Here is a 24,746-nt window from a genome sequence, read left to right as displayed (position 1 = left end):
CACCGCAGGACTATCTGTCCTGGGACAGCTCCCTCTCAATCAGGATCTCATGGTTTTGGGTTTTTTTCTTTTTTTTTTAAGATTTTATTTATTTGACAGAGAGAGACACAGCGAGAGAGGGAACACAAGCAGGGGGCGTGGGAGAGGGAGAGGGAGAAGCAGGCTTCCCGCCGAGCAGGGAGCCCGATGCGGGACTCGATCCCAGGACCCCGGGATCATGACCTGAGCCGAAGGCAGACGCTTAACGGCTGAGCCACCCAGGTGCCCCCGCCTTTTTTTTAATTATACAGAACCATGTATCTTTACTTCCAAGCCACAAACAGATCTTAGAACAAAATGGGGGGGGGGGAACAGACACATCCTCATTTCAATTCCCAGTCACTTTTCAATGTTCTTCTGTTTTCACTTTGGAAGTCTGGGGAAGGGGTGGGTTGGAAGGCTTGAGGAAGCCAGGTACCAGGGGTGGGGGGATGGGAGAAGGTTGTGAAGTAAGACTGTCCTGGCTTGAGAATTCTTTTCTTCCTGCCATAATGCCACAAGCTCTCTCTTCTCCGCTGTCCCCCCACTACCCAAGAGCAGCTGCTGAGGGAGTATCGTGCCCTGGGGGTGGTTTGGCATAACTTTATTCTAAGAAATGCATGTCTTACTCTACCTGCTCCCTCCCTGGCCCCACAGCAGATGGTCTCCGGAGGCAGCACGGAGCCCGGTCCAGAGCCTGTCCTTGAGAAGCTCACAGTGCTCCGTAGTGGGGCGAGCACAGACCATGGAGCAGGGCCCCGAGGACGTGTGGGAGGCAGAGGCCGCTTGCTCTTGGGAAAGGCACATGGGGGAGCTGCTGTCCGAGCAGCATCTTGAGTAGGTGGGAGGTAACAGGGATTACGGAGGGGAATGCTTCAGGCTGGGGCCTGGCATGAAACAGATAATGGAGGTCATCCAAGGTGAGTTTACTAGGGGACTATTTACAAAGGTGAGGGCAGAGTGCAGGGAGAGCAGAGAACAGCAAGGGAGCCCCCAAGGCCTGTGGCTGCCAGAACCCAGAGAGAGAACCGTGTGCCACCTGGCAGGGGCCCTCATGACGGGGAGGCAGCCCACTGATAGAACCCAGCGGCCAGCCTGCAGGCACTTAGCCTGGTGGGGAGCAGATCTGGACGAGCAAAGGAAAGCTAGCCGTCATACGGAGGAAGGGAGAACATTCCTTGTAAGGGAAACTGCATAGAGAAAGTCATGGAGTCAAAGGAAAAGGGGGGGCACCCTGGTGGCTCAGTCAGTTAAGCATCCGACTCTTGTTTCGGCTCAGGTCGTGACTGAACCCCGCGTCAGGCTCTGCACTGAGCGTGGAAGCCTGCTTGGGATTCTCCCTTTTCTTCACCCTCTGCACCCCCCCCAACTCATACACATGCTCTCTCTCTTAAAAAAAAAAATGGGGGCACAGTCATGAAATAACCCAGTGTGCTCTGGCACCAGGAACCCAGCACATGCAAGGGACCAGCAGGAGACGAGAGCAGAGGGAGGACAGGGCCTGCTGCACACAGCCCAGCTGTCCCTTTGTGTGCTCATGGCACTGACGGGGACCTACGCAGGGGAGTGACAGAGTTGGTAGTCATGGTGGTAGCCGGATGGACTGCCGGAGACATGAGCAGAAGAAGGGAAGCCAAAGAGAGGCTACTACAATATGGAAGCTGTGGGGGAAGAGGAAGAATCTGGATTGGGGGCTTGCCTGGCAAGAGAGCTGGACTCCAATCTCAGTCTTGCTGCTTCCAACTGTGAGGCACTGGGTGAGTCTTCTAATGGTCAAGTTTTCGTTTTCTCATCCACAGACATACAAACAGTCACGAGAGCTAGACTGGGTGAGTCAGGTGCCAAGCACAGGGCAGGGGGATTGACACAGCCTGGACCTGGGCAGTGCACGGTCTGTGCAACCAGCCCGGTGGGCCCGAAGTCCAGGCAAGGAAAGCTGAAGGTCTAAGGCAGCAGCAGTGATGACGCGTAGCAGGACATGGATTCCAGAGCCATTTCTCTGGACGTGAGGACGAGGAGGGGGAGGGAGAGCATCCTGAGGGTGGACTAAACACTAACCAGATCATGGGACACAGAAGCTGAGGGCACAGGGAAGCGGTGTGGGTTCTGCACATGTCAACGCTGAGGGGTGACCAAAGTACTCAGAGGGCCCTGCATGTGAGACAAGTAGAAAGAAGGGATTGCGAGAGAGGCCCAGACTGAGGAGCCACCAGGACGCAGAGGGCAACTCCAGCCATGGGAAACAGAAGATCCCCCCAAGCAGCAAGTAGAGAAGGAAGAGGGCTCACTGAGAACCCTGTTAATAGTTGATTGAAACAAAGGGCAGAACTTTTTTGGAGTCATCCAAAAAAAAGGAAAAGACCAGGAGATAAGAGAAGGAACACAAGAAACCACCACGGAAGTGCGGGAGGAGAGTCTCCAGAAGGAGGGAAGGTGCACGGCCTTCAGTGCTCCAGAGAGATCGAAGGGGATGAGGCTGCAGGGCGAGCCAGGGATTAGCAACTCAGACATCCCCGGCGACCACAGGGAGGGCAGGCTTGGTGCAGAGCCCAAATATAATGAGCTGAGCAATGAGCAGGGGTTTTGGAAATACACACCACAAGAGCAATTACCCTGAAGAATCTGGCAGGGAAGGGACGAGATAAGAAGGTAGGTTCTGGGAGCGCCTTTTCTCTTTTGGATGGCAAAACCTGGGCCTATTTATAAGCTAAAAAAAGAAGAAACAAAACAGAAATAGCCTCAAGATCCAGGGGCAAGGAGAGGGAAATTGAGGTCTGAAGATACAACCAAGACGGCCAGGGACGGGGTCTGGGTGCAGAGCTGGCCTGGGGACAGAGTCACGAGGGCACTAACTCCGAAGCAGCCGGAGGTGGGCTGGGCCTGCCCCGGCTTGTTGCCCTCTCCTTCTGTGGCAGGGCATCCTGGCGGCCGTCCTGATCTTGTGCGTAGGAGTCGGCTCTGGCTGAGGCAAGAGCTCAGGAAGAGTTTTTTAGTCAAGCGTCCTGGTTAAAGCACAGGCTGTTTTAACAGCTCCCACCTGCACTTTACCTGTCGGTTAATTCCTTCCCTTTCCGCAGGGTGAGGACACCTCCCACAGACGTGACATAGATCCAAAGGAAAGCACGTGCGGCCAGAACGTGCGGCCAGAAAAAGTCCGCGGCAGTCTCCTTAGAGCCGAGATGGGCACTAATTCATGCTGGTGGGGACGGCCCGTGGGGCGGGAGGGGTCCCGGAAATTCAAGTGGGGGGGGTGCGGCAAGGGCGGGAGGCCATGCCAGGGACGCAACAGGTTTTTCTGGGACCTGGTTTATAAACACTTGCAGTTCTTCTCTCGCACAGAGCTTGTCAAATGCCTCTGTGTCAGCTAAGGCATCTGACAGGCTTAATTGTTTCCCCGAGGGCTTTGTCCTTCCCATCAGTGAACAAAGGCAATGGGGAGGGATTTGGGTTTAGCTCTTTCGATATTAAAAAAATTAAAAAACCCAAAACCAAACTTCTTACAAACAGGCATTCCCACATGTGTGTGCACGCACGTATCTATTTTCATCCGTGTTTGGGTGTAAGGATCGGCAGGGCTGCCCGCTGTCTGGACGGCTCCTCCAGGAAGGAAATGCACCCAATCTACCCCACCTCCGGCAGTCAGGACCCCCTAACAATGAATTAAGCACTACTGGAAGACAATGGGCAGCCATGAACTCATGTGCAGATGACACCCATCAGGGGTTACCTTCTGAGGCTCTTCTTACTCTTCCCCTCCAAAAACCCCTTTATTAAGGCCATGATTCAAACTAAGATGAACACACCCACTGCTTTTTATGGTTTCATTCCTCCCATCCACCCTCGGATGGTTATGAATTATCAGTAAAAACAGCAACAAACTGGACAAGACCTAAAGTCAAAGACTGAGATAATGCACAGAAAAAGATGACCAGCCCCTCCAGCAAAGAGCTAAGTGTGCAGCAGTAACAGAGGGCAGGGCTGGCATCTCTGGCCAACTTGAGGAAGGAGAGAGTCTATTTTCAAAGGCGGCCTTGGCTTTGTGGTGAATCCCACAGCCCGTTTGGCTTGCTCCCTGAGTGGAGCTGAGCAAGGTCACGTGACTTCTGGTTCCTCGGTGTTCCCAACTGTAAGGCTGCCTTTTGAACAGTCATCTGTGTGCCGGTTACTATCTTCTACTAGAACATATGCTCTTGATGTTCAGGTTCACATTTTTTATCCCCTTCCCCAAATACCTTCACATACGGGTGGCATTCAGAGCTCAAGAAACGTCTGCAGGTTGGTTGGTTCATTCATTCGTCCATTCATCCATCCATCCCACCCCATCAATCCTAGATAAAAGTCCAAAGAATAAATGTACCCACGTCCTGGGAATTTTGCAAAGATTTAACAAGAAATCAATTCAATTTAATAAATATGTATTGAGCACAATTATGCGCAAGATGGCGGTCGAGGGGACATAAAGATGAGTAAGATGTAGCTCCTACTACAAACCAGAAGACACAGAAATAACTACAATACTAGGATGAACTTAAGGACTATCTAGCCTTGCGGTCCAAAGAAGAAACAGAAATCAGATCCCCACTCTGGGAGTGGGGTTGAAAGCAGAAAAGGATTCCTGGTGGATGTTGGACCTTGGAATTCTTATTCAAGAACTTGACAGACAAGTTACCAAACCCAGAAGACCTGACCAATCCTGGTGTGATCATGACTGCCACCGGACAGTGGGAAGGCTGCAGCTCTCCCACAGCTGCTTCTCCGGGTCTCCCAGTAGACTGTGGGGATTCGCAGACAACCTAGTTTTTCCCATTCCATATTTCCTGAACTCTACGCATAGCCCTCTGGACCTCCCATCCCCCCTCATCTCCACGGTTTGAGGTCTGTGCTAGCAGAAAAGCAGCCCAGGCTCACAACTGGCCGTACCCTTCTTAGCAGTTGGGCGTCACCTTCCTCCTAGCCATGCCAAGATGCAAGAGGGAGCCCAGAGGGCTTCCCAGCCAGGATTGAAGGACAGGGCCCAACACACAGCATCTAGACTGGTGTGTAGTGTAGAATGCCCAAGTGATCACTGTGGGATGAGCTGGGACAGTGTCCAGCTACAATCCTAGAGACCACTAGGGCTCATCAGACAAGGGCTACAGCTCCAGACCAAGAGCAATCTTTACTTGCCTTTGGGGCGAAGGGTGGTCACGCAATGACCCTTCCATCCCAGGGTCAAACAAAGACCCTACACCAACTCTCCCACATCCATGTGAATCCCAAAACACGTAGGGTACCATAAAGGCTTGTCGTACGTAAATCCTCTCCCTTTACATGATCTGCAACCCACCAATATAAGACTGGTTGGTTGTGAAGATGGCAGCCCCTTTAAACAAGATGCAAATGCCCCTTGGGCTGACAAAATAAACTCCATTAATCATTCAAACACTAAATTATTAAGCAAGGTAGATTTTTTTCCCCCTCTCCTCCTACAGAAGGACATCCAATAATAAATCTTCCCAGCTTGAGAAGCAAAATATTCAAAGATAACCTACAACAGTTATTGGCACCAGCGGGTCTTACCTTGGAAATGATCAACCACAGGACTCTGCGGTGCATAAAGTGTCCACAAATTCAAAATTTTTCTGCAAGTATGTACGTGAATGTACTGTTCTAGGGAGAAGATCCAGTTTCATCAGATTCCCAGAAATATGTGTGTCATGTAAAAGGTCAAGACCATCCCATGGATGCCCGGGCCAGTGTCTACCTGGTAGCTGTGAAAGGAGTCAAGGGCAGGAGTGCTGGCTTTACTTTGCCCACACTCTCCCATCTGAGCCTCTTCAGTGCTCTGCAAATTCCCTTTCTGGATTCCCTTTATGCATGTGAGGAGGAGAAAATGAAACAGGAATGGAATTTCAAAGTAAGCAGTCGCTTAGAAGTAGAACTGGGAGCAGGCCTGGTTTCTCTGCTCCCCTGGTTCTTCCTCCACAGGGCGAGTCCCTCCCCGATAGACAGGGTTTAATTATGTGAAGTTTTCTAAAGTTGGCCTAATTGGCTTTTCCATCATTCATGTAAAAGACGTCCCCGAAGGCCTGGCACAGAGACACCGAGCCAGAGGTCCAACTTCAATAGTGCCGGTGGCTCTTCGGGTTTCTGTTATTCACTACCTACCAGCTTTGCGATTCAGGCCACCAAGAAGGGCAGAGGCTAAGGCCACCAAGAAAATAAGGAAGCTTAATGGCCATCTGAAATGAACATTTTAGTACAAACGAGTGGATCCAGCCTGCCCTAGCTTTGTCACGTAGCATTTACGGAGCACCTACTATGTAGGAAGGACCCTTCCAGGCACCAGGGATGCAGCTGTGCACAAAATGTGTGGTTCCTGCCTTCACAGTTAGAGTTACCACGATGCAACTTTCCACTCCTTTGCCACGACTGAATTTATTTTTAAAGGTTTTATTTATTTGTCAGAGAGAGCACAAGCAGGGGTAGCTGCAGGCAGAGGGAGAAGCAGGCTCCCCGCTGAGCAGGGAGCCCAATGCAGGACTCAATCTCAGGACCCTGGGATCATGGTCTGAGCCAAAGGCAGAAGCTTAACGGACTGAGCCACCCAGGTGTCTCACCATGATTGAGTTTAATCATCTATCAAGTGGGATCCACCAGAGGCAGACAGCCCTTGGAAAAGGCAGATGTAAAATCACCAAAGATGCAAATCAAGGTCACTGGAGGGGCCTCTCCCACTACCTCCTCAAATAAGACGATTCTCCCCTATTTATGCTGTATTCAGACTGTCACTGGTCTGAGTGGTCCAGACCTAACACAGCTCACAGACTGAGCCCCGTCTATGCTTCCAACTGCTGTCAGGCCTGTCGTCCAGTCTGCCCTTTATCCTGATCACTGGGTGATCTCTCCCCTGTCCACCTCCCCAAGTCTCCCTGCGTGGGGGGGTGTTTCTCTAGAGCCCTACTGTCAAGCATCATTCTGGAACTCGGAGTCAGAGCCCTCATGGGAGGACCATAAGCGTGGGTGTCGCAGGAAGTCCTTGATACAGGACTGCGAGAAAAACAGGCTCACTGTAGAACTACCTGCAGAATAAAACCGGATTTTGGAAAGACATCAGAGTGCTTGTGTAGCTGCATATGGAATAGTACTAGAGGGAACAGGGGTTGAAGGAAGAACATTTGACTTTTTCCTTTCTAAAGCTTCTTCACTTTTTTTATTTTTAGTGACAAGCATGTATTATTTGGTCCTTTTCACACGTATGCCTCACCCATACCCGTCTGAACACTTCCTGAAAACCATCACAAGAAGCAGCAGTCACTGTGGGGACCCTGCAGAGACCAGCTATACCTTACCTGTCTCTGCATCCTCACGGGGCACGCCATGACCTCTGAGTGGAAGAGATGGGAGAGGAGGAAGGACAGAGGAAAAGGTGGGTCTTGGACATGTGCTTGCGACACAGAGCACCGAGGCCATGCATGAATGATGGGTCAGCAGTCCCTCAGGGAGACTCACGGTGCATCCTATGTGGTGGTGGTGTTTTTTTAAAGATTTTATTTTTATTTGAGAGAGAGAGTGCACAGTGGAGAGAGGGGCAGAGGGAGAGAGAGAGAGGCAGGCTCCCCCACCGAGCAGGGACCCTGAGGATGCCCGATGGGGGTCCCAGGACTCTGGGATCACAACCTGAGCCAAAGGCAGACGCTTCACCGACTGAGCCACCCAGGCGCCCCATGTCCTATGTGAATACTGAGACTTCCCAAGCTCCAGGGACTTTATCAAGCCCACGAGGAGGTATGCAGATTGTGCAGAACCTGCTTCCAAGGAAAGATAAAGGATGGGAACAGATAAAGAAGGCACAGGACTATGTAAGATTAAAAGCAAAGGAAAGGTAGGCAGAGACTCGGAAATAAGAGGAGAAAGGAAAGGCGGGGGAGGGGTGGCCCTGGAGGCAGCAGGAAGCTCAGGGTCTGGAGAGGCAGGGCGAGCGCCAGCACACACACAGCACGGTCTCTGCCAAGCGCTGGAAATCAAAGTCAGACCTCAAGGAACTGCAGGGTGATGGGCACTGGGCCTCGGGAGGGAGCCAAGGGTTGACAGACGTGCTCTTGCATGGGGCAGCAGGGTTGAGGGAGGTTATTTCAGGATAGGAGGGAGAACATATTGACAGGGAGAGACGGGGAGGCTGGGGAAGGATTGGCCACGGCCCACGGTGAAGACACAAGTGCAGCCACGTCCAGAACCCAGGAGGGCAGGGCACAGAGCCATGGTGGGCCATGACGCAGAAGATGGGGGCCAACTAGGGAGAGGGAGGGTGGGCAGAGCCCACAGGCAGAAGTAGGTGAGAAGGATTGTCATGGAGTGGAATTAATACCAGGGACAAATGAGGGATTGCAGAGCGGCCCTGCGGAACAAACTGAAGCCAGATAGCATGCATGAATGATACGCTCTTTCCCCTCTTAGTTCATAAGTTTCTCCATGCGTAAAATTGAGTAATTCCTACTGATGCGTATGTATGAAGAGGCACTGTCCCTGGAAGGTTCTGGCACTGGAGGGAATAAAAGCATGATCTCTACATGAAACATGACTCGCTGCAGTGATGGACACTCCCATCCCTCAGACAGGCTGACTCAGAAAAGACAGGAGAAGATGGGGAGAGATCTATAAGCCGGGCTGCCCCCAATCTCTGGTTCCGAGTCCAGCAGAGGCCCCTCAAGAACCTCACATGCTGGGAGGCTGGAGGAGGCTCAATCCTACAAACATACGGAAGACGCAGTCACCATGACCTTGTACGTCACGGAGGGCAAATGAGACCCAGGTGCATGAGCATCCAGGTCTGCTCCTCCTCTAACCTTTAGGACTCCGGTACCTGGGCCCCCTGCCATGCTCCCAGGATGATGGAGCAAAGGGAACTCGTGCCGGGGTTTGAGGTGGGGACTTGGGCGTGCAGAGGTTTGAGGGGAGGGAGGTTAGAGAGTAGAATCGTCCCAATCAGGGAGGTCTTGACCTGATTTTGCAGGGACAGCCGCATGTTGGAGAGAGGCACCTTTAAGAATCCAGAGAGCTTTTTTGGCTCCATAAAACGACAGTGTAAGTAATTACTACATATTCTATCTTCTCTCCTAATTATGGGATTCTGCCTGTGTATTACAGGTTAGGGTAGTATCTGATTCCATTAAAAAATAATGTTTAAAAATTATAGTCTTAAAACCTTCTATTTTAATCCCCATGGGACCTCGTCCTTCTGCCTTGGTAGGGGCATTCTCTCTTTTAAAAATGTAAAGTTGATTTCCACTGCCCATTTCCAATTCCTGGCACCGTGGTTCCCTTTCCCTACCAAGAGACTGGCAGACTCCGGCCCCTCCTCTGATGAAAGGGCTCCTGGAGGGCTCACTATATATCCCACCGCCTGCAAGCCTGCCTTCCTTCAGCCTTTACTCTCTTTTAGGGTGGGTGCTCTTTTCATTTATTTGCAAGTCTTTAGAAGTGCTGCCTAGGGGTTTTTTCTACCCCACTTTCATAAAAAGTATGAGGGGATATTTTCTAAGCTTTGGCACTTAACTCCCCCACCCCCCCTTTTTTTTAAGATTTATGTACTTTGAAAGAGTACGAGTGGGGGGAGGTGCAGACAGAATCTTCAAGCAGACTCCCCACTGAGTGGAGAGTCTGAGGAGGGGCCCAATCTGATGACCCTGAGATCCTGACCTGAGCTGAAATCAAGAGTCAGATGCTTAACCAACTCAGCCACCCAGGCGCCCCTCGACTCCCCATATTCTTAAAGATAATCCACTGTCTTCTGTCTTCCAGTTTTGCTGTCAGCCTGTGTTCCTCTGTAAGCAATGTATTTTTCCGCTCCAGACCATTCTACAATCTGTGTCTTCCACATTCTGTGGTTTCGTTACTGGGAACCTCGAGTTTAAGTATCCATCTTTTTAAAATTGACTTTGCTTGTCATTTAATGTGCTTCCTGAATCTGGGGGTACTTATGTCTCCTCCATTTTGTCTCGTTAGATCATTTCAACTCTTGTCTGTTAACTAAGGGAAACATGCTCCAAGACTCCCTGATTTTCCAAGGAACTCCCAAATATCGCAGGTTTATCAAGCCTCAGGAGAGAAAACTGTTCCTTCACCTTCAAAACTAGTTTGTGTCCTGCAAAATGTTTTGCATTTTGATATATCATTTTGAAGGGATAAAAATTAAATATGAAGGCAAATAAACGCATGGGTTTGTCTTAAAAGATGGACGCCACTGAGCAGAGCAAGAAAACAGAAGAGACGGAAGCTCGGGGTCAAAGAGTTCTCCCAACTATTAACTAGTTTTGTGATCATGGGAAACTTACCTCATCTGTCTGAAGCTCAAGTTCATCCTAAGAATGGGAATCACCAGTTCTACCACTTGGGGTTGCTGTTAGGATGGACGTCACATAGATCAGGTCTCATCTGACTGTAGATGGCTTTTAGGGTAGAGACTAGGTTTTGCTCAACCACGGACGGATTACCAATTCCCTGCTCTTTCAATAATGCTCTGTGACAAGGGACAGAATTCCTGCAAGCAGGTGATTTATAGCGAGCAGGCTGCTCATACTGCTCTGAGCAAGTGAAGGACTTGCAGGCGGAGAGGCTTCTCTTGCTGGTTGCAGGTGCTACAGAGCCATTCAACAGTGACGGTTTAAGGACATCCGGCGACGTTCTGTCCCAGCCACAGTCCCTCAGTAACCTTGCATCCCTGGTGATCACCTTCTCACAGCCCTCCCGGAAAAGACTGGTTGTTCCAGAACCCCTGTCCACAGTGATGCCCCAATACCCTCTGTGCACCCAGCCACCAGCTGTGGTTCTGGACTCGGCCCCCCAAGGGTTGCTTCCTAGTCTCCTGGCAACTCAGCGAGGGTCTCTGCCGTCCAGTGGCTGCAACACACCTTCCATAATGAAAATGAACCCCAGCCTGGGGGAGGGGTCCTCCCTCTGGGTTTGTCCTTGCGCTCTTTCAGCCCTAGAGGGCCGTTAAGATTTTTTTTTTTTTTTGAGAGAGAGAGAGAGAGTTGGGGGAGCAGAGAGAGAAAGAGAATCTTATTTTACCTTTTTAAAAAGATCTATCTATTTCAAAGAAAGCATGCATGGGGGGGGGCAAAGAGAGAGAGAGAATCTCAAGCGGACTCCCCACTGAGTGCAGAGCCCGATGTGGGGCTCAATTTCACGACCCTGAGATCATGACCTGAGCCAAAATCAAGAGTCAAGATGCTTAACTGACTGAACCACCCAGGCGCCCCAAGAGTGCTCTTTACATTTTAAAGATACTGTTTTGTTACAGCTAAATGATTCTTTGTAATTCTTTTTTTTTAAGATTTTATTTATTTATTTGACAGAGAGATCACAAGTAGGCAGACAGGCAGGCAGAAGGAGAAGCAGGCTCCCCGCTGAGCAGGGAGCCCGATGCGGGACTCGATCCCGGGACTCCGGGATCATGACCTGAGCCGAAGGCAGTCGCTTAACCGACTGAGCCACCCAGGAGCCTCTATAATTCTTCTGTTTAAATCACCTTGTGAGTTCTGTCTTCCAACTGGACCCAGACTGATTAACCACTGTTTTCCTCTGAGCCCAGCACAGCGAACAACACACACCAGAGTTCTCCACACATCCTTGCCTCCCCTCCCCAGCGAGCCCTGAATAATTGATCTCTGACTTGCTCAAAATCAAAGCATGGCTCAACGTGGAGGGCCCCAAACCAGAACGCACTTCTAATGTCTGATCTCACCAACTGCTTGCACTTTATTTAATGACATTTCTGAGGACTGGCTGGACGCCCTATGGGGACCCTCCCTGGTTTGCTCACTTACACTCAAAACCAGCGAGCAACTTCCAGCCTGGCTCCTGAGGGCTTCAAGTCAATTAACCCACTGACTTTAGTTAAAAAGAAGGATTTTCAGGGGCACCTGGGTGGCTCAGTCGTGAAGCGTCTGCCTTCGGCTCAGGTCATGAACCCAGGGTCCTGGGATCGAGCCCCGCATCGGGCTCCCTGCTCGGCGGGTAAGCCTGCTTCTCCCTCTCCCACTCCCCCTGCTTGTGTTCCCTCTCTCGCTGTCTCTCTCTCTGTCAAATAAATAAATAAAATCTTAAAAAAAAAAAAAAGGATCTTCATTTGCTTGTCTGGCCCCTAGAATCAGAAATACTGGGGGGACTGATCATTCTTTCAGTGCCCAGTCAGACGGAGAAGAAACCAAGGCGGGGGAACTGAATTTCAAAAGCACCGTGACTTCTATAATGGTACAACTACTCCAGTGTTATTTTTTAACCTAAGGAGAGAAAAAAAAAAAACAAACATGCCCATTAAACCAGAAAGGGTAAGACAAGCATGTTAACCAAGGAAGTGAAATCTGAAATAAGGAGAAATTAAACATGAAGCTTTCACTTTTCAGGCCTCGTCCTGTTCTGTTCAACAGCCTTAGCATGTCAGGGACTTGGATAAAAATGTTCTTATTACAGTTACGCTTAACCGAAAGCTCAGCGGGACAGTTAAGGTGTCACAGCCCGGTGTGATGGCTTTACCCAGGTCCACTGTGCTAAGCTAAAACTCCGCATTCCCTTCCCTGCAGAGCTGCAGGGTAGGACTGCTCACGAGAGAAACCGGTGTGGGATTTAGGAGATGGGGGATAGAGCAGGAGGGACCACGCCCTGAAGGGCCACCCCTGGCCAGAGCAGGAAGAACCGGATATCAGGGTACCGGTGCGCTCCGTATCCGGCTGCCCTTCGTAACTGCCAGGCCTGCTGAACAACCTCAAACCCGGGCTCCCGATCAGAAGCTTCTCGGCCAACTAGGAGGCAGCATCCTGGAAGAGTCGACAGCCTTCCATGGCTGTCTGCACCTGCCCTGTCTGCGATTCTGCTCTGGCGCACGGACACTCCTGGCATCCTGTGACCTCCAGCGTAGCAGCCACACCAGGGCTGGTGAGGGACTCTGCTCGGGTCTTGTCTGGATCATCTGCTACCCAGCTCCTGCGGCCATGGTGTGGGTCCAAGTCTGATTATCTCCTTAGGCCTCAACACTCACAGTTACCTGCTTCCCTGCTGAACCCTGAGTCACAAAAACTCAAAACACTCTGAACAGTGGGTTCAAATGAATTCTATCTAATGTGACAACGACCTATGTAAATTCTTGTATGTAGGCTGAAAAATAAAATAGCGAAAACTGCAGAAGTGAAGAATGAGTAAAAAATCTGGATTATTCTGTTTCTTTATTTATTTGACAGACAGACAGATAGTAAGAGCAGGAACACATGCAGGGGGAGTGGGAGAGGGAGAAGCAGGCTTCCCGCGGAGCAGGACCCTGGGATCGTGACCTGAGCCGAAGGCAGACGCTTAACAACTGAGCCACCCAGGTGCCCCTGGATTATTCTGTTTCTTAAAAATGTGTGAGTCTGAACATCCTAGCACAGTGAATATATGATAAAAGTTCTCATTGCTTTCAAAATACTTTAAGTCCATCTGTGACCAAAAATTAGTTTAAGAGTCCAATTTTACACACACACACACACACACAATCTGCCTTAAAGGCTATTATATAATCCTAAGTATTCTGGACAATAAATCCACCATGACCTAGGTAGGACCTAACATAGTTTGTTAAATAAGCAAAATATAGGGCACCTGGGTGGCTCCGTCGGTTAAGCGTCTGCCTTCAGCTCAGGTCATGATCCTGGGGCCCTGGAACCGAGCCCCACGTTGGGCTCCCTGCTCAGTGGGGAGTCCGCTTCTCCCTCTGCCTCTGCTGCTGCCCCTTGCTTGTGCTCTCTCTCTGTGTCAAATAAATAAATAAAATCTTTTAAAAAAATAAGCAAAATATAGTATGATCTCATTCTTTAAAAATAAATGCAAAACTCCCTATCATGAGGGTAAAATTAGGTCTCTATATCTGACGCTGATAAGACAGCATCTGGGATACCATATTAAATTCTAATACATCTTAAGAGGAAATAATGGGTTCTGAAATTAGGAAGTCTAGGGAAAAACATAATGAAGAATGGCTTTGGGAGCTTTAGAGAAATAAGATCTACATATTTGTGGCTCCAGAGAAGAGAGCCAGGATCAATGGACAAAAGTCTCATAAACACAGTGAGGAGCATGGCCCCAGCAAATCAGCACAGGGGACAGAAGCCTCCTGCGATGGGGGGGCGCAGGGCCACATGTCCACCACAGTGCTTTCAACCTCGTAAGATCCCATGACTTTAGAGGTCGCCTGGGGTTTGGAGAGAGGGAAACAGGGGTCCTCGCTGATGGGCACAAAGCTCCTATTTAGAACAATGAACAGGTTTTGGAAGGTGTTGTCGGCTGCACACCACCGTGAGTGTGATTGGTGCCACTAATTTGTACGCTTAAAATGATTAAAATGGCAAATTTTATATTTCACCACAATAAAAAAAAAAAACAACCATGACTCTATTATTCAATGGGAGAGATGCAAACACTTTAAATTTAAAATTTGAGCTAATAAAAGAGGATCCCGTTACTGATGTGGTAAAGGCATTTCTTTTGGAGCGGAAGAACGTACCGCACCACAAAGGAGTTTTCTGGAAGCGAATGCCAGAGTAATCATGTTTCATAAAATCTATTGGCAATTATGTACTCTGCGGCAATGCCAGACGGGTTCCGGAAGGGCAGAACGGGCCCCAAGAAAAGCTCATTTGTGAGTGTTACCATATTATCATGATGATAAATGTTCTTATTGACGATTTAATGAGACATACGGTTTATTTTTTTTAATATTTTATTTATTTATTTGAGAGAGAGAGAATGAGAGAGAGAGAGAGCACAAGAGGGAAGAGGGTCAGAGGGAGAAGCAGACTCCCTGCTGAGCAGGGAGCCCGATGTGGGACTCGATCCCGGGACTCCAGGATCACGACCCGAGCCGAAGGCAGTCGCTTAACCAACTGAGCCACCCAGGCGCCCCGAGACATACAGTTTAGAATACAGTCTTCTTTCATTGACTCATAATACACAGACATACAAATTTCCATGTACAGAGACCAAAAACACCCCAATTTAATACATGCAGGGGAAGCATCTAGAAGCCTGGGACAGCACTGGCAAAACTTCGTACCTTTGTTGGTAAATGCAGGCTGCTGCTGAATTCTGACAGATTAGCAAGATATCCACGAGACACCTACAACCAGAAAGTCTGCTGGATGAGGTTTTTTTTTGTTTGTTTGTTTTGTTTTGTTTTTCTAGGGGGTGGGGAGAAGGGTTGTCAAATAGATCTCAGAGTTGTGAGTTCAAGCCCCAGGTTGGGCATGGAGCCTACCTTAAAATTTAAAAAAAAAAATTTTTTTTAAATTCACTTTAAAATGTAATATTTCTTTGATGTTTTTCACCCGCCATCAAAAAGCATGTTTCTTCTTATAAGTGAAGGGAAGGAAAAAGCTACATCATACTAGTACTAATTGAAAGCAATCTTCGGGCGCCTGGGTGGCTCAGATGGTTAAGCGTCTGCCTTCGGCTCGGGTCATGATCCCAGGGTCCTGGGATCGAGTCCCACATCAGGCTCCCTGCTCCTTGGGAGCCTGCTTCTCCCTCTGCCTCTCTCTCTCTCTCTCTCTCTGTCTCTCATGAATAAATAAATAAAATCTTTAAAAAAAAAAAAAAAAAAAGAAAGCAATCTTCAAGAAAGAAGAAAAGCTAGAAGATAGACTGCCCAATTCTAAGAATCTTTGTTAAGCCACAGTTAACAAGACACTGTGGTTCTGGCATCAAGACAGACAACTGGATGGATTGAACAGAATAAAGAGTTCGAAATGAACAACACAGAGAGCGATAACAGATTTTCAACAGAGGTCCTTCAGCAGGGAAAGAACAGTCTTTTCAACAAATGAGTCCAGAGCAACGAGATATCTGTTTGCAGGAGGAAAAACAAAAACTTTGATACATCCCTCGTATCATATTAAAGAAATGAATTGAGGGATGCCTGGGTGGCTCAGTCGAGGAAGCGTCTGCCTTTGGCTTGGGTCATAATCCCAGGGTCCCAGGATCAAGTCCCACATCGGGCTCCCTGCTCAGCAGGAGTCTGCTTCTCCCTCTGCTGCTCCCCTTTTGTGCTCTCTCTCTCTCTCACACATGCTTTCTCTCTCTCTCTCAAATAAATAAAATCTTTAAAGAGAGAGAGAAAAGCCCAGCCAGACCTGGAGAAAATATTTGCAAACCAAACACCTGATGAAGGATATACATTCAAAATTTATAAAGAACTCTCAAAATTCAGTAAGAAAACAAAACCACCCAATGAAAAATGGGCTAAGGATTTGAACAGATGCTTCACAAAAAGATACAGGAATGGCACATAAGATGAAAAGATGCCAAGGTCATTAGTCAATAGGAAATGCAAATTAAACCCCCAGTGAGATATTAATATGCATGTATTTGAAGAGCTAAAAAAAAAAAAAACAACCTAACAATACCAGACGCTGGCAAAGACACGAAGAACTGGAGGTCTCAAACTCCACTAGCGGTTCTACCACTTGGGAAAAGTTTGGCACTTTCATGAAAAAAAGAAAAATAGGGGTGCGTGGCCGGCTCAGTCAGTTAAGCATCTGCCTTTGGCTCAGGTCATGGTCTCGGGGTCCTGGGATCGAGCCCCACATCAGGCTTCTTGCTCAGTGGGGAGCCTGCTTCTCCCTTTTCCTCTGCCCCTCCCCCTGCTTGTACTCTCTCTAATAAAATATTTTAAAACAAAAACAAAAACCAACCAAAAAAAAAAAACCTATCATATAATCAGTCATTCTGCTCCTGTGTGTTCACCCAAGAAAAATGAAAGTGTATGTCCATATAGACGCTTGTACTGAACAGTCACGTAAGCTTTTGTTCTGATAGCCCCAAACTGGAAACCACCAAAATGTCCACCAATGTACGAATGGCTTGTACCGTGGAATACCATTTAGGAATAAAAAGGGATAAGCTACTGATGCATACAATGACAGGTGATTCTTAGAATAATTATGCTTAAGGATAGAAGCCAGACCCAGAAAAAGGATACAGTGTACGACTCTATACAAAATTTAAAAAAACACAAATTCATGTGGAAAAACAGAAAGGAGATCAGTAGTTGCCTGGGGATGTGGAGGGCAGGAAGGAGGGAGATGGGCCAAGACGGGGGGGCGGGGAAGGAGCGGGAGAGAAAGGTTCCAGGTGCGCACACAAGGGAACTCTCGGGGGTGACATATGCTCGTCATCTTGACGGAGGTGATGGCTTTAGAAGTGTACACATAGGTCAAAATTTACCAAAGTAATCACGTTAAATATGCTCAATTCTTGTAGGTCAACTACACCTCAAAATAAAGTTGTTATAAAAACTAAAACTGATAGCTTGTTTGGGCTATGTTGTTAAAACTTTGGGGAAAGTCCTTTTCTTTCAACCCAGGAAAGGTTGATTCAAGTCCATGAGCAGCATCCACAAGGAGCACAGGCTTTGCATGTGTACGGTATCATTATGGAAAAAAAAAAAAAAAAGAACAAAAACACTCCAAGAAATTCTTCCCTTTACAAAAGGCAAATGAGGGGCTCATCCATTCACATCCTGCAAGCCCAGTTCTGATGCGATCTGTTTCCTGAAGCCTTTCCTTATCACTCAAGTAGAAAGTGATTATTCCCTCCTGTGAATCACCATAACACTCAAGTTAATTTTCAGATATTAGTCGAGTGCATTTTTCCATCCACCCATCACACATTATTAAATGATGCATCCAGGCCAGACACTGGCTTGATGCTAGAAATACGAAAGTGAGGTGGGCATAGTCCTTCCCCCACAAGAGCCTCATCGTCTACCAGCAAAAGACTTTAAGTGACAGTAACACACTTGAACACTTGTTTCCACAAACATCTAAAAGTACAACAGGAACCCAGAGAAAGAAACTCATGTTGTCAGACACAAGGTCCTGTGCCCCAGTGATGTGCTTCCCTCCAGACTAACATTGCCCGAGAATGAGGGACCGTGACGGACTCACTTCAGTCACCCACTGACTAAGCTGGATGCATAGCATCCAGCACAGCACCTGACCTGAGTGTTTTCACATTCGTATATTTCCTTGAATGAATGGAAATTCCATTTCACAGGCATCCACTCTTTGACTAGAAGGCAGGGCCACCATGTTGCCAACTTGGCAGTGGAGTCTCAACCTTTATCCGTTTTGTCGACCGAAGCAAGTCATTTGGCTCTAGGTTCCCCCAAATACCAAAGGAAGAGTTAATACCCATTCTGTCGGTGAAAAAAACAGGAAGGAGGTAGGGGTGGGGTGGGTGAGGCTTGGTCGGCGGAGTCCACGACACCAGAGGAACATTGGTGAACTGAGGTCCCACGGTGGGTCCAAGGAGCACCCTGGTGCTCTGTATTGTGACTCCCAGGTATTCCTCTGCCCAGGTAGTACACGTCTAATCTCTAGAGGAATCCTACCAATCTCGTTGTGAAAGCAATTTCTAGGGATTATATGTGTGACTTTCTGCTTTCCCAGAAGATCACAAACCCTTTATCTGCGCTCAGTTTCTGAAGGGGCAGAGAGGTGGAAGAGATATGCAACTATAAAATTTCAGTGAAGATAAAACTAGCACAACTTGGAAGAGTTTCAAATTACGACCAAAAGATTCGGACGAAACACCAAGCAGAAATCCTTCGTCGTTTCTAGATAGTGCAATTGAGCCTAAGAAGAATTTTCCTCTCGAGCTTAAAGATAAGGTAGACATGCTTCTTGTACTTACATGTATAGAAACAATGGGTCGCAGAAGGGAAAAGCCGTAGAAATTTATCTGAATTTATCTGGCCCCACCAGCCTGACACCTCCAGGGGCCAACAGGCGGGGGGCAGGACTCTTACCTGTAGATAGGGTCCTGCATCACCAGCATCTTGCTCTCATCCCACGTCCACTCCTTTTTCTGCAATAAAAGAAGCTGTAAATGAATAAGTTAGGCTTGTCCTCCGCTACAGAACCAGGGCACACGGTGCGCTACTAATACTTATGCAAACACACGCATCAGCTCCTGGCCTGACTTCTTCTAAGAGGCCTGGAGCTCAGTGCTCCAAAGGACAAGTGGGAAACGTCCTGTCTGGTCTGAGCAGCTTCCTTCAAGACCTTTAAGAAGAGCATCTCTCCGGGCCGCAGAGGACAGGGGGGAGCCAAGGCCACCCCCGAGGACCTCAAGCAGACTACACATCACTCCAGAGAAGTGGGAGAAGCAGGAAGACCACAAGGAAGAAGGAGGCAAAGCTGTGAACTGTCAGAAGCACAGGAAATGCAGCTCCCACCCTCTTTTCCTTAAAGGGGAGACGGTGAGACCCAAGCCTGGAGAGGTTACTAGTACATTTGTAGTTACCCAAGAGGATAGCCCTGCTGGCTGTGAACCCAACTGTGAATGCCAAAGGAGACCTTTGGGGATGAGGACAGGGACAGAGGGTTCAGGGGCAGTCCCGGAGACCCCAAGGGCTTGATGAGGTGAGCAGCACCCCCATGCGTTCAGGAAGCACCAGGACAGCAGCTGCCCCCACCCTCCCAGGTCCCCCCCAGCACCCCCCCCCCCGCCAGGTGCAGGAACAGGGACCCCTGCCCCCTCCACTGGCCTTTGCCACAGAGGCAGGGCTGTCCAGGACGACTGGGGAAGAACACACTCCTCTCTCCAGGACAGATGATCAAGCACAGTGAAGGCAAGAGAGCGTGCGTCGGATTAATTACTGTTTCATGAGCGCCTACCGCTCTGTGGGTTTCTCAGAGAGCTCAGAGTGGAGGCTCCCAAAGCACCGGGGTGGGAAGACAAGCCTCCACCAGGGGCCAGGGGAGACTCTGTTCAGGCCCTTTGGAGACGTTAAGCAGCATGTGTCCATCAGCCTCACTCACACAGAACCCCACACGCACCTGGCAGACAGCACCACCCACGCAGGCCATTTCATCCCCAAAGTCTGAGTCAATCCCAATCCAGCCCACAGAGGTGCATTTTCGACTGGTTTACAAGCATTTAACACCAGATGCTGTTTTACAGACAAGAAAACTCTGTTTTAAGAACTAGTTTTTCAAAAGCGGCCTTCCTAGAATGCACTGCCCTGTGGGATTTTTAATGTACGAATGGCCCATTTGGAGCAAACACAGACACAAGGAGACTACATCTTTTTTCTAAATGAGAACCCTCCAGATGTAGAAATACAGCCAATCCAGGCCCTCTTCTTTATACTAAATAATCCCAGGCTTTGCACTCTTTCCTCACCAGACCAGTCTTCTGGACTTCTCACTACACTAGCTGACTTGTCTGTACCCACGCCATTTGCCAGTGTCCCCCTTGAAGCCCGGTCCTCTGGCCTGAATCCCTTACTGACTCACAGGTGGTGGGATTGGCAGAGACTCGTTCGTTTCCGCATTCCAGTGGTGATACTCTTAGCCCAGCAAGGACTGGTTGGTCGTTTTTTTCAGCTGCCTTATAACCACCTTCCCGGCACACATCAGGCCAGCTTCCAACAGACACACTGAGATTTTTCAGAGGCAAAGTAACTCATCACTTGGATCCCTATCTTAAATACAGAGTATAAGTGTTCACCATGGGAATTCTTTTGTTTTTTCAATGTTTTATTTATTTATTCATGAGAGTGAGAGAGAGAGAGGCAGAAGCAGAGGGAGAAGCAGGCTCCCCGCCTAGAAGGGAGCCCGATGCGGGACTCGATCCCAGGACCCTGGGATCATGACCTGAGCCGAAGGCAGACACTTAACCATCTGAGCCACCCAGGCGCCCACCATGGGAATTCTTTAAACAGCAAAAGAGGATGTTTCAAAGATGGTGTGATTTGGGGGCAACTTTTAATATAAATACTAAATAATTAAATATTATATTAAACCACATCTATATTTATGACCATGTATCCTGACCGAAGTCTTAATTCAGTTCAGTTAGCAATGTTTGGGGAAAGCACCTCCCCTCTGCTGTTGAGCCCATTCATGTAGATTTTATTTCAGCAGTTGTAGGTTTTAGTGCTATTACTTCCATGTGGCTCTTCTTTCTTCTATTTCTTTGCTGAGCTTTTCTACTTCTTCTGTGTCAAGAGTGTAATTGCTCATGGAAGGATCTTAATGATGGGGCCCTTAACATCCTTGTCAGATAATTCCAACATCTGTCATCTCGGTATTGCCATCTCTTGACTCTCTTTTATCCATCTGAGATTTTCCTCATTTCTGCTATAGCAAGTGATTTTCAATTGAAACCTCAACATTTCAGAAAATACTTTTAAGAGATACCCTGCACCCCTAGAGAATATCCTGACCAAAAAATAAACAACTTTCCACCTACTTATTTTCCTTTTCTGAAAATTGCATTAAAATCTAGTCCTCTCCCTTTGAAAATTTTGCAGGAATCCTTGGATGCATCCATAAAACTGATGAAGGGATCAGAAAATAGGGACCAAGGTAAGTCAAAGGGTCTGGGGTAGAGTGGACTCTCTATCCTTTCTATGCCACCATCTTTCAAATAAGACCCTGAGCAGTGCAGAGACCCCAGCAAGGTGTCCCCCTAGTTTACAGTCTGGTGAAGATGAGAACCCAGTTCTGATTTATAGACCAGTGTGTGTTTTCTGGTACAACTGAGCATCAATGAAGTACCATGAACAGTGTTAACTCGCAGGGAAGCTTGGTGGATCTTAAGAGCAATTTGATTCTTCTCTCTTGCTCTGAAATCATTTCACATACCTCCTCTTTTTCAAATGTTCTAGAGGAAAAAACCCAAAACAAAAGCCACACACACAAATCACCCCCTCCTCACTTTTCTACATGGAAATAAATATTCTTCGAAGGAAAAAATTTTAGGAAAAAAAAAATGTTCTTAACAAGAGAAGGAAAACAGGAAGAAAAACTAATGACCTACCATCTTCACGGGGTTATAAATCAAAGTTGGCTTTGACCCATGGGATAGCAATGTTATTGAAGAACAATACCTACAGCCAAACTTAGTTTGATGACCTTCAGAATCTCCCACAGCTCCCACTTATCCCTGAAACCACTGTTTGTTTAAATGCTTAGAAATGCGGGGCTTTGGGAGTCTTGGAAGCTACATGAGGAAATTTTCAGTTTTGCCACCCACTGTCCTGAATGGGCTGTAGTCTCCAAGATACACCCGAAAATGAAGACATTTCAAGTCCAGATGGGAGGGGAGAGGAGAAGCAAGGGGCAGAGAAGAGGGAAGGAGAGGGGTGCATCCCTGAAGCTGTCAGCACCTCTCTGAGGCAGAGAGCGCTTCACGGCCACGTTTACCGCCAACAGCCCAGGATGACCAGCAGGATGGAACGAGCTGGTCTTCAGCCTCCTTCAACCTGAGGTCCAGGCTCAGGCGGGGCCTCACTGGCACCACGGAGAGCCCAAGCGGTGACAGCAGTGAGGCCCATCAGCGAGGCCCAGGGAGATGGAGACCTACCCCCTCACCAGCTCCGCAGACAGAAAGGAATGCGAGTGGACAGGGAGTGCCCTAGGGGTGACTGTCGGGCCTTCTGCCAGACTCCCATCCTGTACATGTACATCCGTAACTCCTTCCTTAGTGTCCCCTCTGCACCTGCCAAGGACACTCACAGCATGGCTGAGCCTTTCAGGAGGCCTCTGAACTAGAGTTGACTAACCCGTCTCTCTCTATGCCTTTCCTTCCCTCACCAGTCTCCCCTCCCCCTCTCTTCTTATGAATTCCTTACTCCAAGGTAATTTAAAGAGTCAACACCATAGAGCAGCTTAACTTGAAGGAAGGCTCTGCGTCACATTATTGGCTAGTCAAAACTTTCTGGAGAGAGGAAGCTGTCGTCACAGAAGGTGCCCCAAGACCTCCAATTACAGGGAGTTCAACCAAGGGTCCCACCTGTGGCATTCTGGAACCCACCATCAGTGTAGCAAGGGTCCTGCTCTGGGCTGAAGAGTGTGCAGGGATGCTGGGGCAGGCCCATCCTTGGGAGACACAGGAGGCCCCCCACACATGGCTTTGGCTTCAGGACTCCCTGACAGCCTTGCCACACCTTCCTCAGAGCACACTGCCATCTAAGAGACGGTCTCCCGCCCTCCCCTCCTTCCCTCGCAGTCAGACCCACACGGAAACGTGACAGCTACCCCAGCCTCGCCCAGGGCCTCCCCACCTTCTCTCGCAGGCACTGGATCCCATCTTAGCATGTGCTTTTTGGAGGACTTAGAATAACACAGGGTGAGAAAGAAAAGATACAGGCAAGTCATTTTTAGCTGCTTCCTTTTCTATCTTCACAAAAAATTCTCCAGTCTTCCCTTCATTTGATAACGTTTCTATAATGCTTCCTTCACGTTATCAAAATTGATCGCAACCTTAAAAGACAAATACACTAAGGCTCAGAGACGTTCACTTACTTCCCCCACCAAGTTCACCTAGCCCGGTGGTAATGAAACCCAACTCGTGTACCTCTGTGCCCTACGGTCTCCTTGCCACTCCAAGTGATATAATCAGAGAATGTCAGTCTCCACCGCCTGCAAATGGTCAAGGGCTTACACGGTATGCTCTTAGAAGACCAAAGAATGGGGTAAGCATGTCCTTTACCTAATGAGTGCAAATGTCCAGTGTTCCATGGAAAGTTACAGCCATTCTGACATTCCAAAATCTGCCGGCAGGGAATGTGATGTGGGAATGACGTCAGAGGTAGGTCTGCCTGGAACAGTGCCAAAATCAGAAGAAAGAATTGGGATAATTATCCCAGCCGTCCTTAGAGCCCAGAAATGGATAGGGCATCTTTGAAGCTTTTCCTCAGGAAGCCAAAGTGGAGAAGAATTTGTACTGGCATTGACTTCCTAGACACATCACAGAGTCTGTAAGCTTTACCATTATTCATGCTCCTGGCAGCAATGGGGACTTCTCAGAAAACACAACACAACACAACCTTGCAAAGGCCTTCTTAACTCAGCTTGACAAGTTCTCCATGCTTCCAGACAGAACAAGGTTCGTCTGAAAATACAGCTATCACTCATCCTCAGGCATCACCTATGGATACAGAAAGCACATTTCAAAACTGAAGTGCTCATAAATCCTCACACAGTGTACACAATTCCTAATGTGCATGTTTTAAAATGAGCAGAAAATAAAGAGGGCCTAAAAACGTGACACGGGGGAAGGAAGACTGGACAAAGTTTCGTCCTGGCTCCGTCAGTAACTGTGGGGGTGACCCTGGGACAGTCACTGGCCCTCTCTTGTCCTCTGGTACCAAAATCTAACCATCCACGGGAGCAGACTAGATCATTTCTGAAGTTCCTTCTCCTAAATTCTGGTTCTACAATCCTAACTGCCTCCTTTTCTTACCCAATTAGATTTGAGGTCTGTGTTTCCCGAAAAACTAATGCCACTCTCTGGGCAGGAAACTAGTTCTCCTGCCAGGTGGTATCCCGGCGACAGAGTACAGGCTAGAAGTTAAAGACCTCAGAGTAACTAATTAGGCATTTCCTGTACAGTAGCTTTTCTCCGAGCAGCCTGAAGAGATGAGTATACACACGGCAACACAGTGGTGGAAGAACCTACTTATTTGAGCGGGACAGACCCGATTCAGACCTTGACATCACCTCTGATGGGATGTGAGGTCTTGGGCAGGTTGCTCAATCTTTTTTCGCAAAACAAGCATAAGAATGGTACCTACCTCACAGGATGGTTATGACCATTTAATAAGTATACGGAGCATCAAACAGGCCTGGCAAATGGCAGGTGCTCAATATCAGCGTTAGTTGCTATAGTTAGCTATTCTCATTACCATCTTAGCGTGTAATTCCTTT

General features: G+C 48.4%; 1 protein-coding gene across 12 annotated transcripts in view; it reads right to left on the bottom strand.

Moving 5' to 3' along the window:
- The window catches only part of LOC113931924 (nitric oxide synthase 1 adaptor protein), a 277,773-nt gene that overhangs the window by 55,091 nt on the left and 197,936 nt on the right, over positions 1–24,746 (bottom strand). For 7 of the 12 annotated variants that reach the window (XR_003522920.2, XM_027610134.2, XM_027610128.2 and 4 more), the window contains one exon: positions 18,836–18,909. Coding sequence is in view for 11 of the 12 variants with exons in the window: in XM_027610134.2 (XP_027465935.1) it covers positions 18,836–18,909 (74 nt within the window). In the remaining variant the exon portion in view is untranslated. The remainder of the gene's footprint in view (positions 1–18,835; positions 18,910–24,746) is intronic. The other 5 variants (XM_027610140.2, XM_027610137.2, XM_027610129.2 and 2 more) reach the window with 1 other exon arrangement.

The sequence above is a fragment of the Zalophus californianus genome, chromosome 10 (assembly GCF_009762305.2).
Source record: "Zalophus californianus isolate mZalCal1 chromosome 10, mZalCal1.pri.v2, whole genome shotgun sequence".
NCBI classification, from domain to species: Eukaryota; Metazoa; Chordata; class Mammalia; order Carnivora; family Otariidae; genus Zalophus; species Zalophus californianus.
The sequence above is the reverse complement of the archived record's forward strand: the minus strand, read 5'-3'. Positions and strand labels throughout refer to the sequence as shown.